The sequence below is a fragment of the Xylocopa sonorina genome, chromosome 7 (genome assembly GCF_050948175.1).
Source record: "Xylocopa sonorina isolate GNS202 chromosome 7, iyXylSono1_principal, whole genome shotgun sequence".
Taxonomy (NCBI): domain Eukaryota; kingdom Metazoa; phylum Arthropoda; class Insecta; order Hymenoptera; family Apidae; genus Xylocopa; species Xylocopa sonorina.
Genome location: NC_135199.1, coordinates 7,092,588 through 7,110,479, shown reverse-complemented (window position 1 = coordinate 7,110,479; position 17,892 = coordinate 7,092,588). Strand labels below are relative to the sequence as shown.

The window sequence follows — 17,892 nt, the reverse complement described above, 5'->3', positions numbered from 1 at the left end:
AAAAGCGACTCGCGCGATCCTCGTTACAGCTCGACCCAGCTTCCGAACTCCCACGACGCCCACTCTTTCAATTCTGAAAGTCAAAGCATCGATACTCCAAGTTAAAGTCTCCGGTAACAATATTTACAACCCCTATATCCTCTGTTCCTTCGTGCATTTACGAGCTACCCCAGTTTGGCAACGGCGAACCTTCCCAAACGACCAACCACGCCGACCTCCTCACCCCTTTCACACCTTCCGTTTTATAACCGTTTCGCGTAACCTTCTTCCTGCTGCGAAAAATCTCCAAACATTTTATACTCTTCGTAAAACACGGGAGAAAACGATTTCCATAAGAATCACGTCGAAAAACTTCCCCTTTCATCCCTGTTTCCTATTTCCTTTTTTTTTTTTAAAGACGTTCGTTCGAAATTCGAAATGACCTGCGCGTTCGTAGCGTTTTCGCGTTCGACTGTACGGAATAAACCGTTCCACGGTTGTACGCGAAGGTAAGCACGGAAATAAAGTTGGGACAGAAAAATTGAAGGAAGGGACGGCACCGGGGGCGGATGCGAAAATCGAGAGGCAGGGAAAAACGAATTCAATCTCGAAACACTTGGGTAAACGCGAGGATGCTCGGACACATCGGTAGGAAACGGGAAGTTTTAGCGGACCGGGAGATCCTCCGGGGTTGTATCGCGGGAACGCCAAAATCTGCCGGGGGCCAACGACTGGGTATCGCCGTACGAGCCGTTCGAATTGGCGTGGTCCCATCGGACATAAATTTCAATCAACGGCGCTGGCCGCTCGACGGCGCACAGCTCGAACGGAGCCCGGAATACAATCGCGTTCTCATTGAAGGCGTCGCTCGCATACTTCGCCCCCCAGATATTTATTGCTACCTGATCGAAGGTACGCTGATTGGTTCTCGTCGCTCTCTTGTCTCCGCGCGTAACACGAAAACGTAAATTCCACGGACGGCGCCCTGACCGTTGATTAGTTCCCCGTGCCTGCCCGAAATTTGCATCAAACCGAGCGTCGATTGACCATTATTCAACCGTGGCGCAGTCAAAGGGACCGTGGATGATACGAAAATAACGCGAAATCCATATCTCGTTTTATATACAAGGGAACGATATTCCCTGTTTCACTCGTGGCTGATGGAAATTCGAAGTTGGAAACGTTTCGTATCACCGTCTGACGATAATTCTTTAGTTAACGAAGACCTATTTTTCCAAAGAATTTTTTGCACCGCCTACACCGTCGTCCCTATTCATATTTACCTTCAATATCGCCGATAGAAATATATTTTTAACCCACACTCTTTCGACACTGACGTAGTCGACCGGCACTCGAGAGATTCAACGATGAGATTGTTCGACCTACTTCGTATCTCTCACGGCCGACTAAATCAATTTTCCATTTTTATATTTTTAATCTATCCCCGATGATTCCGTTGTAAGGCCCCGCCCTATTCTCCATTTAACCGTCTCGTATACTCGCTCGGCTCTCTCTCTCTCCCGCCTAGCGACGGAACTTCCTCTCGCGCCAATTAACCGTCAATATAAACCCAACGTCGATTTAATTAAACGAGCAAACGTTGAAATCCGACCAGCGACGCAATTACAATAACGATTCGCCCGCGTTTTTTCTAGCCTCCTAGAAGTACTTAATAAACCCGGAGGAGAACAATGGCGAACAGAGGCGGAACAGGGCGCGCGGAACGCGTAAATCCAATTTGTACAGTGTCAAAGCGCGATAACGTTTCTCTGACGCGTTTTTCCGTATCCGAGAGCGACGCTCGGGGACGCGACGTCGTTGGCCCGTCCGATACAAACCCCTCGTCGCACCCTCGTCCAGCGAAAATTGCTTCATTAAGCTCTTCTTACGGCTCGTTCTCGAGACGTTTTGTTTACCGATCACCAGCGCCGGCGTCATTCAACCGGCTAACAATCGTTACAGGGGAATGGCATTCCTCCTGCTACGAGCCTGCACGTTCCCATCGGCTATCGGAATATTGCCTTTGCCGTTCGTTGCTAGCTTTTAATTAACTTCGCGTTCGCGAAAGTAATAATGCTCGCGTGCACTTTACATAGAACTCGATAACGAAGAGGCAGAGTCGAAGGAGACGACGCGGTGCGACCTGACTGCGAATAGCCGCTGTGGGAGTCGGTGAATTGATTCGAGAGAGACGTTACCACCGTGCCACGGAGGTTATGTCGCTGGCGAGTCCTCGCTAGACGAATCGATCGCTCGTGCTCGGAACTTTGGGACCAAGATGGCCGCCATGGTTGGCTTCTACTGCGGACAAGTCAGGAACGGAGCGTCTGGTGGTTTCCGGTAATTGATCATCCTGTGATCGTTGTGTAGCTGGTTAAAGCAAAGCGGAGTTAATTTTCAATAGACAAGACGAAGCTTTCAGAGGTGCTACCAAAATGTACTCGCACAAACGGAAGCGCTTTGAATGCGCGTCTGCTCGGGGACGTCTATTCGTTAATCACTGGACGTTCGAAGCGCGAAGCGTTTATTCGTTACTCGACGTCGATGGCGGTTCTATGGAAAAGCACTCTGCTTTGTTGTTCGCGTGCATAATGTACGCGATGTTGCATTCATTTGGTTAGGGGCGCAGGAGACATTGGCGGGAGCGCGAGATTTTTGCCGGTGTTTAATAACCGGCGGAGTAAAGCGAAAGCACGGGGTGGTCGGCAAACAATTACACGCCAATCATACGTCCGCGAGGCAGAAGTAATGAAAACAGTGATCAATTGAAATCATCATCAGCCGGACGTGCTCGTTTTATTCTTTTTCACGGCGGGGCGGCGCGCGTTGTCGAGCCTTCGCGTTTCAACGCGCGACCACGCCGAGGAACACGGCGAAACATCAATAGTTATGGTTCACGCTTCTGTAAATCGAAACGTAACGAGCACCGGTGGCCCCGAACACTTCTATAGTGTCAATTATTTCCTACAGAAATGGCCGCCCTTTGTGGCGCCGCGCTCGCGACGCCCACCTTATCGTTCCAACTTGATTCCGACGTGAAAACGTGCAGCTGGCGTATCAAATTCTAGTTTCACTATATAAAATATATTATTATATCCTCGTAAACGTATTATTCTCCGCAGGCACGGAGAAATTAGATTAAGCTCCTTAGCTTTCCCTCGTTTCGCTGCCCTTTCGCTTCTAATGAAATTTTATTCTCGTACAAAAAATTGGAAAGCGCTTGGCGCGCCATACAGTTATGTCATTAGCTTATTGTTCGCGTTAGAGACGAGCGACACGCTTTCACGATCCCGGACAGCGATCTTTTTCATCGCAAAATGAAATCCCTTCGCTAAGGCTTGAAAAATAAATCGCCAGCGCGGAACGTGTACCGTCAGGATTAACGCGTAACAGCCTCAGCCAGCTCCGGGCCAGCAGACAGTTTCCTCGATCGCGCACGATCCGCGCAACATCCGCCTCAACCTGTGGCGAAACTTCCTGGAGGGCAGGGACGCCCGGAGGACCCTCGCAATTAGTAAATTCACCACCTCGAATGCATCCGGCCACGAAATGAAAGAAGGAACCGCGTGTCTCGTTAATGCAACGCGCAAGGAGCCGGAAGTTTGATTAGTCGGTCGTCGGTGCAGACAGAATATTAGCGAACTTAGCCGGGAAACTTGTTCATTAATGAATCGAGAGGGGTAGCGGTAGGAAGGGGTTAGAGGGGGGGTTGTGGGGGAGTTGGACGCTCTGGTAAATCCACGTTGTAATCCGACGAGTGGATCGGGTCGGCAATTGAAACTGCCAGCAACAGCCGAACAGTTCCAAGTCGTCGCGGTTTCGGAAGGGCCCGGCCTTGCAACTAATATACGCGCGTGTAATTAGTTGTGTCGCGCTCGATAGCGCGCTCCGTGGCTGATTTGTCGTTGGCCATGCTAATTTTATTGGCCCGCCGCGACGGGACCGTTCCACCCCCGTTATGCGCATAATGGCTCGCGAGAGTATTCGAACGCGAGCGTTTGCAACTTTTAACAAGTTGGATGTATAGGTTCGAGTCGAGGCATTTAAAACAGCCACGATGTACGCGATAAAGCGGAGTTCCAAGATTAAACGCGACCGATCTTCCTGTATCGTTCGTAACAGTTCGCTGGAAATAGTTCAACGCGTATAGAGCGTACTGTTCGTAAAATATAATACATTAGTGGCCGGCTATTTAAGCGCTGAAATACTTTCGTGACTCACTGTATACCGCCGTCTCTATGACTACCTCCCTGCGGGCCGTGCCGCGCATCCGGTTCCAAGTTAGAAATTGATGATGACAGAAGAGGGGAAACTTCGTGGCACGAGAATTAGCGACTTGAAACGCGCGCAGAGGAACCCGATCCTCGTGATTTCAACCCCCATTAACGCGCGTGCTATCACAAACGCGACGGTTTTTCCGATGAGTGTGACTGGAAGAACGACGACGATTCTACTCGTGTCTGCTACCCCTCCCTCTCTCTCTCTCTCTCTTCCTTTTCTTCCCTCTTTCATTGGGGTTGTTATAGCATTAGTCAGAGAAGTTTCGCGGTTACTTCATCGCGCATTATTGTTTGGCGGCGGACATTTTTGCGTTACTCTGTCAGCAAAGTTGAAACAAGCTTACGAAAGTTACACCTGTCTTCGAGGTAGCTACCTTGCCAGATCTGGTTGCAAAGGGAACTGAAAATTAACGAGAAACTGAATGCGGTACTTACCCGTCAAATACCCTATTGTCACGTCCCCTCTTCGGTATTTTCCACGGGGATGGTGTTTCAAGGAGTAACAGTGATCGGAGGGAATACGCAGGCGACGGAAATGAACGTGACACTCGTGTTAGAAAAACATTTACATATTTATATATATAAAATATAATACAATTTGTTACAGTGTAGATGATAGTGTAGCGTTTAGACGTTAATATCCAGTGTAAATTAAGGTATAAATCTAAGAGCGGTATGGAAGGACAGGGCGCCCGGTAATGCGTACGACCGGCGCGCGCGCGCGCGTTCGTCGCGGGGGTTGAAGGTTCAACATGTTACGATTGTAAATTATAAAGATACAAGATACTATTTAGCTAGCTACCTGAATTCGAGTGTGTAGGTGCCTATGAAGAGTCCGGGATGTAATTTAAATCTAAAAACTATATACACAGGGTACCTATGTACACGCACACGCTATTCGCTCGATTCCTTTCTTATTTATTTCTCCGTTTACTTTTTCTCTCCTCTCTCTCTCTCTCTCTCTCTCTCTCTCTCTCTCTCTCTCGCCCACTCTTGCTTGCTTGCATTGTCGCTCGCGACCGCCATGCCCCAATATCGCTAATGGGCCATTGGCATCCGCTCGCGACGTTCACTAATCTTCTCTACATACAGTACATACATTCCCGATTTCCTGGCCCCGCCGTGTTTTCGTACAACGTGTAACTCCTCGGCCATTTCGCATTCTTCGAACGAACTAGCATTTTTTTTTCTCTTTACCTTCCGCGTCACTCTCTCGTTTTCTTTTTTCTTTTTTTTGTTCGTTTATTTTCTCCAAGTTTTTCCCCTCTCGTCGGCGAGAAATCGATAATGGCGGGTCTTCTCGCGGCGACGTTTCCTCCGTTCAGGTACACTGCTCGTTGCTTGGCCGTCGTTCATTCCGTTCGTTCGCTCGCTCGCGTATTAAACGCGATCGCGATTTCGAGAGCTTAGAGGATAAAGGGATTACCGGTACGAATACGAAGTTTCCCAACGGGGAATCGAGTTTGAAGTTCATCTGGCCGCGTTTGATAGCCCGCCTCTCGTCCGTTTTGCATTTCTTTGTCCGCTGCCTAGGTCAGCGTCGAGTAACTCCTTCACGCTCTGAGCCCTTCGCCTCGCCTCCTAGGGGGCAATTAAAATTCGAGCTAGGGGCGACACGCGAAACGTCGACAAGCCGGGAGGTCTCGATGGAACGTCGGACCGTTATCGAAAGCTCGATGGACACCAGGAGTCTCGGCGAGACAACGAACCAGCTAACGTACACACGATGCAAGATCATTGAGTATAAATGCGTAATATCGTTCCCTAATTTATTTAAACATAATTATTTCCAGCATAAATGACATTTACAATTGTGACACTTTTGCTTGATTGTTCTGGTCATATCACCGGCAGTTTCTCCTAACCCGCCCCTCCCCCCCTCCTCTCCCCCTCAAGGCATTCCTGAACCCGTTCGCGACGACGACGACGACGTCCTGGCAACAGCCGCGTCAGCGTACGCGAGCCGCCATGACTGAAATCGGCGCGTCGACATCGCGGCCAGGAAGAAGTCACGGAACGACTTCCTCTCTCCTTGCCTCTCGCGCGAGCCCGATTATAACGAGTTCCTCCGGCGATGATAAATCATCGCTTATCCTGTGGCGGATCGTACGTTCGCGTACACGCGGCGAAGAAATTCGAGGGAAAGAAAGCAGTGGTTCTCGTTCGAACGTTTCTCAAAAGCTCTTTGCCCATCTCTATATCGCGCGTTCATTCTTTATCACTATCATTCAAACCGTCTGGCCTGTCAGTGCAGTTGCATCATAGTCGTACCGTGTCATCTGATGCACGTTACATTATTGATGATTCTCGGACGATTTCTCTGTTTCCTATCTCCCCGTGTATCTGTTTGTCTGCTCTGTATGTGTGTGCGTGTGTGTGTTCGTGTATGCGTGTGTGTCTGCGCGCGTCCGCCGCGTACGTAGTAGTATTTTTTGGTTGTGTTGCACGTACGTCCGTGCTGACCCGATGGATTCCACGGTTAAGCGTTTACGAATGAGAAAACGAAAGAACGGAACAGAAACGGGGTTAAAGTTCGAATTGGAACGCTGACATTAGCGAAGCGACGATTGGCAGTAATCACGGCAGTAGTTTCATCTCCTCTCGAGGGTTTAAACGGTTTATCTCTCGACTGCCCTACGATCTCTACACACACACAGATCCCCTATGACATTTACGAGTTATCGTAGTATTAAATTGTAAAACGTGGCTACGCGTTTATTACGGTTACCGATTAGTCCGACTACTTAGTGAGGTTCTTTATCTTTTATTTATTTATTTATTTATTTTTATTTTTATTTATTTTTTTTCCATTAATTCTACGCTAGGGAGGGAGAGAGTTTTTAATCACCGACAACCGGTCGTCGCGAGTCGTGTGGGTAATCGGTTCCGAACGAAGAACATCGACAAGGGATATCGAGCGGGGGATCGAACGAATCGGTTGGACTTCAAATTGACGACCGAGAACATAAATGCGACACGCACGCGAACCGGAACACGATGTTCTCCCGTGGCATTCTCTCGAGTAAGACGCGTCCACGGGATTGCCTCGACTCTCGTGCCTTTGCCCGCGAAAGCTACGTTCTACCCGATGCGAATTGAATTGAGGAAAAGTGTGCGCGTTAGGGAACTTTTGACTACAACGCTATCGATCGCGGTGCTCTGGCGTAAGTCCTCTCGATGCCTCCGTGCACATCGTTCCTTTATCTGTCCGCCTGTTATTATCCTTATTCCCCTATACATTTCTCTCTGTCTCCGCGACAACTAACCCTCTGACTGCTATCAACGCTTTTAAGGTTACACGGGATTACTTTGTGCGTGTATGTGCGTATGTGTATGTCCAATTGCTCGTCGTACTTCGCAAAGTAACAATAGTGAAATAACGATTACAAAGTATTCTCGTAGAAGCTGCGACCAGAAAAGTAACTGGGCAACGTGCTGCGTACACGTGGTCGATTACCACTGCGGTTCAGCTGTACACAGCGTGCGCTTTAATTCTAGGCGGTCAGCAGTCAAGGGGTTAAAGTGGTGCTTCGGAGACATAATCGATCGCACGAGTTTCAAACGAGAGTACATTGACGTGGGTCGAGAATCGGATCGAATTAATTACGAGTTTGATTGCTGCATTCGATTTAATTAAACATTTAATTGAACAAGTTGGCCAACGTCCCCCTGCGGGGAAGAAACGGTGTCCCTCGAACACCGGGAACGGCTACAAAAATTCGCTACGTATCGATCAACTACGAAAACGAACCGTCCTACGACCTCTCCCTCGCATATTTTTTCAGCTGGATCCTATCGCGATAAACTATCCTCCGTCGTGTTGTTTTAAACGATCCTTGTACTCCGTCGAGTGGCATACCGTGTACGACAACGAAATATTGGGCGAGCGTAAAAGTTCCGCCAGCGTCCGCGTTACACAAGAAATATCCTTATTTCTCTGTATAAATCGTGGTAACCGGAAACTTGCAACAGAATTCTAGAGTAACCGCGAAAATGTATCCTTCTCCTTAAATCGTACGAGAACAGAAGAGAGAACAGCGAAGATGCGAAAAAATAGTCGTAACGTTTCTTCGGTTACCAGCGAAAGGTCGAGGGGAAACTTTTACCCTCTCGCGTAACGGAAAGCTGCTCGCGTTACTTCCGCGTTTCGATACCTCGAACTCTATCAATTAATCGGAAATGTTCCCACGGGACCGAAGCACCGCTTTTAAAGCCACGGCGCGACGAAACGGAAGCGCGTGTCTTCCGATCGCGGCGATATCGCGTGCCGTTCGACAAGCATCCCCCAACGGGCCGCGGAGAGAGCGCATCAAGAAACCGAGCGTACGCTTCACGTCCGTCGCGCTTCGCGAACGCGGAATACAAAAAAAGCGTACGCCGCTCGGAGCACCGAGCGGGACAAGCGAAACTCGCTCTCTGTACAATTAAATAAAAAAATAAATAACCGCCAGGCGCGCACGGCCGGGCGAACAACGAGGGAGTTACACTTAAACTGTACAGAATATTACAAAGGAAATGTTATACAAACGTTGGTCAAGCGACCAGGACGGCCCCGAGTGCAAATCGCCCAACGTTTATATTGTCTCCGTTAAAGAACGCATCTATTCGTATATAAATCTAATAATAACAGAATATACAGACTCCGACGGGAACCAAGTGATTCTCTGCGAGAAATTACGCTTCGATACATCTAGAAAGCTGCGTCTCCGTTTTCCTAGAGGCGTTTTCTTTTTTTTTTTCTTTTTTTTAGAGGAGCACTCAAACACGTTCGATTCGCCTGGTTCCCGGCCAGGGGAAATAAACAGCCAACAATATAAATTCTTTCGGGTTCAGAATAATGAAAATAATTTCGCTCGATCGACAGGACCTCGATTGCCATCTCCCTCGCGGATATCTTTCGACCAAGACCGTTAGGTGTCGTTGAAAAAGAGCGAAGAATTCCTTTCATCCGTGAAAAAAGCTGCTCCTCTCTCTCTTTCTCTCTCTTTCTCTCTCTCTACTCGATCGCGTCGCGCGAACGTTAGTCAATCGAGATCATCGAGGGGAACGCGTAAAATTGGAGCGAAAATCCGATTAAGCGTAAAACATCAAACGCGCGTATGTAAATCGATATACATACCGTTCTAGTCTCTGGAGATTTTTCAATTATATCTCGCGGGATATAATACACGTCCGGGTCGCGTGTAATAAAAAGGCGTAGAGGACAGAGTAATGAAATGGTGGAGCAGCGGGTGACTTCATTGTCCGCGATTGCGATTCACGAGTCGTATCGACGCGTTGTTCCTTTTATCCGATGGCGTCAAAAGCGAGACCCGTGTCGCTTTGTCACGCGGCGCGTGCTTTCCCCGTGTTAGTGTTACGGTGGAAACCCAATTCCGCGCCAGAATTTCCACGGATTTTCTTTGATCGCGGCAGCCTACGCCTGCACAATGTCCTCTGTCCGAGCGAAGGATCCCCAAATGCCACGCGGCTAACTGAATTGAATCGTGAATCGATTAAGACCCGTGTACTTTTACCAAGCCATCGGCGGGGATCGATAAAAATCCTTTTCGCGCTGGTGCAGCGGCGGTACGCGAGTGGTGCGCGTTCGCCATCCCGCGGGTCGTTCACGAGCGAAAGGCGAATCGTGTGGCCCGAAAAATTGGAAAAAAAAAACGACAAGCGCTCGTGGTCGAAAGACATCCAAAACGAAGGTCCTGCGCGAACGCGCGATTCATCGTAACAATATAGCGCAGGAGCAGAGATCGCGAAAAGGGAGGTCGATCCTTGAATGAGGACGACGCAGATCCAACTCGACGTCGATCAGGGGAAAATATATTTGGCAATCTTTAACAGACCATATCGTCTCGACGATCTCTATTGTACGTCCCTACCGATCATACGAAGCCATTAAAAAATATTTCTTTTACCCACTTCTGGTTACCCAACGTTGGATCAACCCTTTCTCTCTTTCTCTTTCTCTCTCACTCTCTCTCTCTCTCTCTTCCGACGTACTCGCTACACAGACTCGTCATCGTATGGAAAAAATTGCACAACGCACGCTCGTGTACGAACTGGGACAGACCGGTTTAGACACGCGGAAACGAACGCGTAAGGGGTGGCCTCTCTCTCTCTCTCGCGGCATCTACCGCGTCCTCACTCAACGACCAATGAACGATAATAGTTATTTAGCCTAAGTGGCGCGTCAGAGGGTACACACACCGGCACGTACTTACATATGCATCTCCTCCCCGATCCAGCGCGATCAACAAGAGGATAAATCGGCCGTCCTAGATAAACGGTGTCGATCGATCGCGGTCGATCTATCGGCGTGCAGGCGACCAGCCAGCGTTCACCTGAACGCGCCTGCGACGACGACCGCCGCCAGGGTGGTCAGGATCAGGAGCGTCGGCACGGATCTGGTCGAGGAACTTCCGGTTGGCCCGCCGCTGCTACGGGACACTTTGCTGCGCACCAATTGCCCACGTTCGACCGCGTTCGTCTCGTCGCTGTCGGGATCCACGGGTGCGCCGATGTCCTCGTCCTCGCTGGGCAACGGGTACACCTTGTTGCTGAGCGACTTCTTCGAGCAGGGCAGGTTCACCTCCTCGTACGGCCTCAGGATTCTTGGATAGTGAACTTCCAGCCCGTCCGTGCCTGGCAGAGCTCCCTTGGTGGTCCAACAGAGCGGCTTGAAGGTGCCTCCTCGAGTAGCATCTTGGAAGCTTTGGAAGCCGGTCTTCCAGTCGTAGCTCAACAAACGTTCCTCTAACGTCATGCCAGCCAACTCGGACGGTTCTTGAATCCTCACCGGGCTGGAACCTCTGTAACGAGAACGGATGGCGCGTCAAGTCTCGTGTGACTCTGACTTTGACTCGGCTGCACGGATATCTGTACAGTCGTTACGGTTAGGCGAGGACGAAATTTCGAGAGCAGGACGAGAGGACGAGCGGTGATCCTGTGACCCGCATCCTGAATGCACGTGCAACGGTTCTGGGGAAGAAAGCTTGTCGCGCGTCCTTTGCGTGCTGCTCGCGGTGGAAAGGAAAGCGCGTGCCTGCACGCGCGTATCGACTTCTTGACCGGAAAATTTCGACGCTCGCGTTGGCAAATTGAATTTTCGCACGGGCGACGTAAAGCGGCGGAAAATGATATTTTGAACCCGCTCGCTACGGGTATGATGGTTTTAATGATGCTTTAATAGTAATAGGGGCAATCGTTTAAGCGTTTAACGTAATTAGTTTGATGGTCGAGTAACGAACGCGTTATTAGTAACAGGTGCGCGGTATTAAAATGGAGACGTTGTTTGATACGTCGTCGCGGTCGATCGTCGAGCCGTTTGGCAGCGATGTCACGCGAAGATGACAATGATCCCACGCCGATGATAACGACCCAACTGGCAACGATCCGCCGATATTAATGAGCGGTAATAACAGTAATTCCACTACGGTATTCAATGCGGCCGGGTGGTGTGTTTAGAGAAACAGGACGCTTGTTACATTAAAGTTCGTGACACGTCGCAGGAAGCGTCTTCGTGACACACGTAACATTACGTAATGCAATGAACGATGCGTCTGGTGCAATATAGCCGGGCGCTCGTTGAACTAACGACAGGTCGTGCGGTCGTGACGCACGGGCCATAGCCGTCCCTAATTGCCAATTTAAAGTAATCAGAGTAAAAGGAGCGAACGTCTGGTCATCGCTTTGTGCCGGAGAGCCAGGGCGCTGCGATCATTAACGTGGCATCAACGTGCGCGTGTAAATTAATATCAAACGGCTTTTGTGTGAAGTTTGCGTTGAAAAAACAAGGAGAAAAAAAGAAAGTAACAAACAGAAAAAATGAAACGACCGTCGACAGCGCGACGGTGACCGTGATTATTTCGCGAAATTCGAATTGAACGGTGCTTCCTCGTTTGTCCCGCGCGGTACCGTGCAACGATACAAGCAGAGACGAGACAGAGGGACGAGCCGTCCCGCTCGTCGAACTAGCTGTCCAGATTCGAACGAAACGAGAAACAATTTTCACAAATACTCACGGCATCAGCTTCTGGATCCCCAGACGGTGCAGGACCGTCGGCAACGACGGCAAAGAGTAGCAGAGCGACAGCTCGATGCGCGGGTAATAAAGCGTGGACACCAAGCAAGTTTCATCCCTGGTCGTCAAACCGCCAAGGGTGATCGCTTGCCTGGATCTAGACGAATACGTGCACTCAGCCACCAAATGATCACCCTGAAACATATAAAACGCATCCCCACGATTATCCTCTATAACAACCAAAACAACCATCCACCATCGCTTGTACAAACTAAATCAAGAGAATCCATCTCGATCCCCTTAGTTTCACCGATTACCATTTAAATTGCGATCGGAAAAGGATCGAGACCGCTGCGTGCGACTAGAGGCGTCGACGAGGAAGGGCATGCACTCACCGGATAGACCCTGACGGGCTTCTGCAGCTTCCGATACTCCTGATAGCTCGGATCGTAATTGGTGTCAGACGCAATGGGTGGCAGCTCCTCGCCTGACCTTATCTGACGCAATCGGACCTTCCTGCCCAGTTGATGAGTATGCATGATGACGGCGAATATGTTGATGCCGCTGTTGGGTATGGTCTGCCCGGTGCAGTCGGAGATGCAATGACCTTCGGAGACCACCTCAGGCTGGCCGGGTGGTATCACGTGCCGCCAGTTCGGATCGATCCCGACGCTGAGGATCCCGGCGTCGTGGGTGCGCAACCGGTCCGTGTAATGCAAACGCAGGCCAGAGCTGTCGCTGATGAACGCGTCCATCTGCGGGTTCGTGTAGTGCGTCTCCAGCATGTAGTAGCGCGGCCCAGCGTGCGGGTCGAGCGCGTACCCTGCCTCAGGCGGATAATTGAACCCCTGCAAGAAGAACCGTGGCGAACGGTTTCGGTTTATCAACCCAGAGTCCCGACGAGGCTCGAGGAGGATCGGACGCCGTCAGATTTATGAACGCTGGCGGAGGCGCGAGACGGGTAATCGCGTCTGATATAAATGGGACTCCTTTCGCGGTGGTTTTGTTCCCGTGATTTATACGATAAATATTAGGCCGTCCCGCGTGTGATGTCGTTTTAGAAGTCCAATTTCGTTTGAGAAATAATAACGGGGTTGTTACGCTCGCTTGCGGGGGATGATGTATCGGCGGCTGTTCTTGTTCCTTTCGAAGGCGACTTTTTCAGATATCGTTCAAAGGTGTTCTTTGGTTGTTTGTAATATCGTTATTGATCGAACGTACGCGTTTGTTTGTTTCGTCGTGAAGTTGCTTGAACGTTCAACGCGTCACGCTTGCCGCGAGACTCGAAATAAAGCAAACAGAGGGAGGGTGAATTGTACACGTAAATCATATTTGCGATACAGTCGAGATTCGAATCAGTCACGGAGATAATTACGCGGGTATAAATCACCGGCTGTGAATGTTAATCTGACGTCAACATGGGACAAGCGTAAGAGACACATCCGAAGGGGGGAAAGACAGGGAGTATCGCGGTAATTCTGGGTTTTGCGTAATGCATACCAATGCGAAGGGCGACAGAGAAAGAAAGAGAGAGAGAGTGAGAGAGAGAGAGAGAGTGTGGGGGCCGCAAACTCGTTTCTTCGTGGTCGCTGGTAACGCGAACACCCTGCGAAGATACGGGGCGATCGCGGGACAACTGGTAATCTCACACGCGACATCGCGTCACGATTTAATTGGCCGTGCGCGTGAAAGGATTTTAATCCGCGCGGAATAAATTATATTAGAAGGAACGGGAACGCGAAGAAAAAAGTGCGGGAAATGCAATTAAAGCTGATACGCGGAACGTCTTTTCGCGTTCGTTGCCCGACGCGAACATTTGCATTCCTGATATTGCGTTTCGAATCGATTCTGTAAATTTTAATTAATCCCCTTCGCTCGATCTACTTGAACCGGGATGAATTCAATTTCCCTCGCTTTGCTCGGGAGTGAAATTCACCTCGAGCCGCCGCCGCCGCATCGTCCGGCTCCGGGAAGTTTGTCTAATTCTTAATTTACATTTAAATGTGTCACGTAGCGTACCTCAGAGCCCAGGCTCCAGATGACCGCGATTGTGTTGCATTGAAGGGACGGCTGATTGGGCTGATAGCAAACACTGCCGGACGTCTTCGCGGTGGATTCCAATTGCGCCTGATCCCCGCGACACTCGTACAAAGTCATGTGATGCAGGTAATCGTGACTTCCGGGTTGTATCACCGGCTCGTACTGAAAAAGGAAGATAAGCACGGTCCCGCGTGCGTTACATCGTACGAAAGGAAGACCCGTTGACACGTAAGGACTTAATTCATCGCCCGTAGAGCGGACAGTTCCCTGTCCGCGAGCAGACGGGAAGTGCCCCTTTGATAAATCAGTGGTCTTTTAACGAATCGACGCGCGCCATTGAATTCGCGAGAGGCAACTCGTGGATCGTACCTGAAGAATTTCAAGCACGTGTTGCCTATCGACGAGTTTATCCCGATGAGGGGTAAATTTCGTATAGAAGAGCTGTTCTCGCGGCTTCGTTAGGAGAGAGTGCAGCGTAATCGCGTTACGTTGCACGGTCGCGAACGATTGATTCAGAGATAGAGCCGACCCGATCGTACGTACAGCGATTAAACGGAGAATATCGCGCTCTACGCTCTCACCTCTACGCGAACGATTGTGGTATGCGGTTATACATTCAGCGCGACGTTATGCATCGATTCTTGTTTTTCCTTTCTTTTTTTTTTTCTCTCTAACGGGCGTTACACGCAGTTGAGCGCGAGCAAAATGCGACTACGAGATACCAGGTTATACCGTGACGCTCGAACGTCAGAACAGCATTACCACAATTTACCGGGCAAATTTTATCGACAAATTAAAGCGAGACCTCGAAATGCGACCCGTTAAAATCCGCTCGCGGCGCGGAATTATTCGCGGTTATCGATTTTATGGATCGGCTTCACCGCTTTCGCGTGCGCCCGCCGACGAGTCGTTTAGAAATAGGCACGCCGTAACCGCGACGCGATTTTGCAATTTTGGCGTGCCACGCTCGGATACAGAAATCAAATTTGTCGAGCGAGCCATCCGCGAGCGACAGAGCCCCTCGAACCGGGTAAATCATGAGTTTTCAATTACACCGATGTCGGAGCAAATGAGCGATACGATCTCGTCAGCGAGGATTCACCGCGTCGAGCGCAAACCCAACCGGCGGAAACGATCGTCCCGCTGGCTGGGAGTCGGAAAATCGAGATCTCGAACGCTCGACGCATCTCGCGTCGACGGGCGTCTGTTCGTTCGCCGCTGGTTTAATCAAGTTTAGATGGGTTAGATGCGTAAGACGCGGCAGGAGAGACGTCGCAAGTAGGTTACAGCCAGCAGCGAACTTACCTTCACCACGTGGTGTTTGTGATCGATGTTTGGCATCCTCAGAACGCGGCACCAGAGCAACGTGTCCTGTCCCTTGGGCAGGCGGACCTGCAAAGTAATTGAAACGCAAACGCCTGGTTAAACGAGCGTGCGGTTCTTCCGGGGTATCGAAACGGGGGAAACTTTCACCGCTGTTGAAGTAAATTAACGCAACAGGGGCATTCGTTGGGAGTTCGAAAAATTGCCAAGTTAAATAGAACGGCGATCACTTTGAAATTTTAATTAACTTTATACGAGACAACGGCGGTTCGAGACAGAAAAGTTTCCCTGTGCAACGCGCGGGGACTGTGTCGGATACTGTCGGCCATATACGCACGAGTTAATGCCTTCTCAAAACTTCGCCAAACGCTCGACAGAGTCTGTGCTACGCGACTGGAAGCTCATCCAGCGTTGCGCGAAATTGCCGCGGCTGGTATGGATCTGTCCGTACGCGTTAATGGGGTAACCTGGTATTTAGCGAGGTACACAGCTCGCAATCGCAACGGGCTCGCAGCTACGCGAACTGTTTTTCTAATTGCAACTATCTTCGACCGTGCTCCTCGTACGCCAACAATTCGCGTGACGAAGTTAATCCAGGGAACGATTTTCGGGGCTGGAACGCGAAACGGGCGAAACTACTGCTGTTTTTCACGATTACGTCTGAATTGGACTGTCTCGATCTACTCTAGCCAAACTTCTGACATTCAACAACCATACTTCCGTTAATTTTCGTCTCTCCACGATTCTTATCGAAACTTCGAACGGAGGATATTCTCTGATAGATTCTCTGGAATTGATATTTCAATCACCTCGAGTTAGATCGAGTTAACCGTTATTCTTAACAAATAACATCTCGCTGGATGCGAAGAAAAGGCGAGGTGGCAAGGAAGGAAACGAAGGGTTGGCTCGAGTTGCAGCCGCGGGGTGTGCGCGCGATCCTCGAGAAAATTGCGATTCTTTTTTCGCGACGATGCTCCCGAGCGCCCCGAGGAAGGGCAAGACGGATTCTCCCACGCGCCTCGCTTGAAATTATCGATGTCGGGATTACCAAGAAGGACGACTGCGTTTATTGTTTTGCGGTCGAATATGCTGAACAGCCCCGGGCCTGACGGTGATTTAGGCTCGACGTGCAAACGTTTGCGACTCCCCCAGCTCCTGACTGCTTCTTCCCCGGAACTACCTTCTCTGGACACGATTCTACGCTGAAATAGTCCCGTGTTCCTAACGGGAGTACTGCGAGCCGACTACAGAGTCGTTAGTTCGTCGCGAAAGCTCGTAGATCGGTTAGATGTCAAAACTAATACATCGCAGTTTGTCCTGGTGCGAATTGTTAACATTTAAGCGAATCCAACGAATTCACGTGAATGTTTCGAACGAACGAGGGAGAATGTACGAAAGATCGCAAGAATCTGAGCTGCGAATTCCATGCGAACCGACATGGTCGTCCTGAGAGCGATTCACGACGAGCCTCACTCTTGGCTGGGTTTTCTCTCGCTGCACAGATTCTTGGAAAGAGAGAAGACGATAATCTGTCTGTGCGTTCAACTGTAGGCTCTCTCTCGTACCGTGGCCCACATAAAAACGCGTTTTATGTGGCTCGACTTGGCGTGGCCACGTAGACACTTCATATTTCGCCCCTTTCCTGTTTCCCGCTAGTGGCGCCAACTTTTTGCCCCGGTTGCTCTCCTGCTCCTACGAGTGACTAATAACGCGTCGTCGTTACGATTCCCCTCTCGAAATCGGATACGATGCCACGAATCAGCCACGGGAGAGATGTTAATCCGTGAAAGGAGCCTGTTGATAGGTGCTTGAAAAACTGGCGGAAATTGTGTCTCTCGCGGGACAGCGGAGAAGTGAAACGAAGATCTGCTCGTATTCTCTGAACTGCTACACGTATCCAGAGCGATGATTGTGCTTTCAGGGCCAGCTGTGTTTACCAAGATCGTGATTGATGAATATGTTAACGCTAATGAGCTTCTCGCGAACATCCACTGTAATTTCTCTCCTGGCTACTCTTGGTTCTTATGAAACTATTCACAGTATGCGAGATGATATTTCTAATACGAGCGAAGAATGATCAGACGAGGGTAACAGATCGAAAGCAAAGCTAAAGTTTGCGCCCACGGATTTACGAGTTTCAAGCGAAAACGCGACTTTAGCTGGTGTAATTATCGCGATTGTTATTTACAATGGCAGACAAAGCCTGTGCACGGTACAACGTCCTCCACAATGGTGTCTGTCGGGAGACGAAATAAT

At 49.9% G+C, this 17,892-nt stretch overlaps 1 protein-coding gene across 4 annotated transcripts in view; it reads right to left on the bottom strand.

The window, feature by feature from the left end:
• The window catches only part of Olf413 (DBH like monooxygenase olf413), a 225,155-nt gene that overhangs the window by 56,298 nt on the left and 150,965 nt on the right, over positions 1–17,892 (bottom strand). For 2 of the 4 annotated variants that reach the window (XM_076898416.1, XM_076898417.1), the window contains exons 5-9: positions 15,619–15,705; positions 14,293–14,475; positions 12,669–13,121; positions 12,275–12,468; positions 9,902–11,062 (exon numbers count right to left, since the gene is read on the bottom strand). In XM_076898416.1, coding sequence (XP_076754531.1) covers positions 10,591–11,062; positions 12,275–12,468; positions 12,669–13,121; positions 14,293–14,475; positions 15,619–15,705 — 1,389 coding nt within the window. In that variant the 3' untranslated portion in view covers positions 9,902–10,590. Of the gene's footprint in view, positions 1–5,905; positions 5,972–9,901; positions 11,063–12,274; positions 12,469–12,668; positions 13,122–14,292; positions 14,476–15,618; positions 15,706–17,892 lie in introns of those variants that run through there. The other 2 variants (XR_013102049.1, XR_013102048.1) reach the window with 2 other exon arrangements.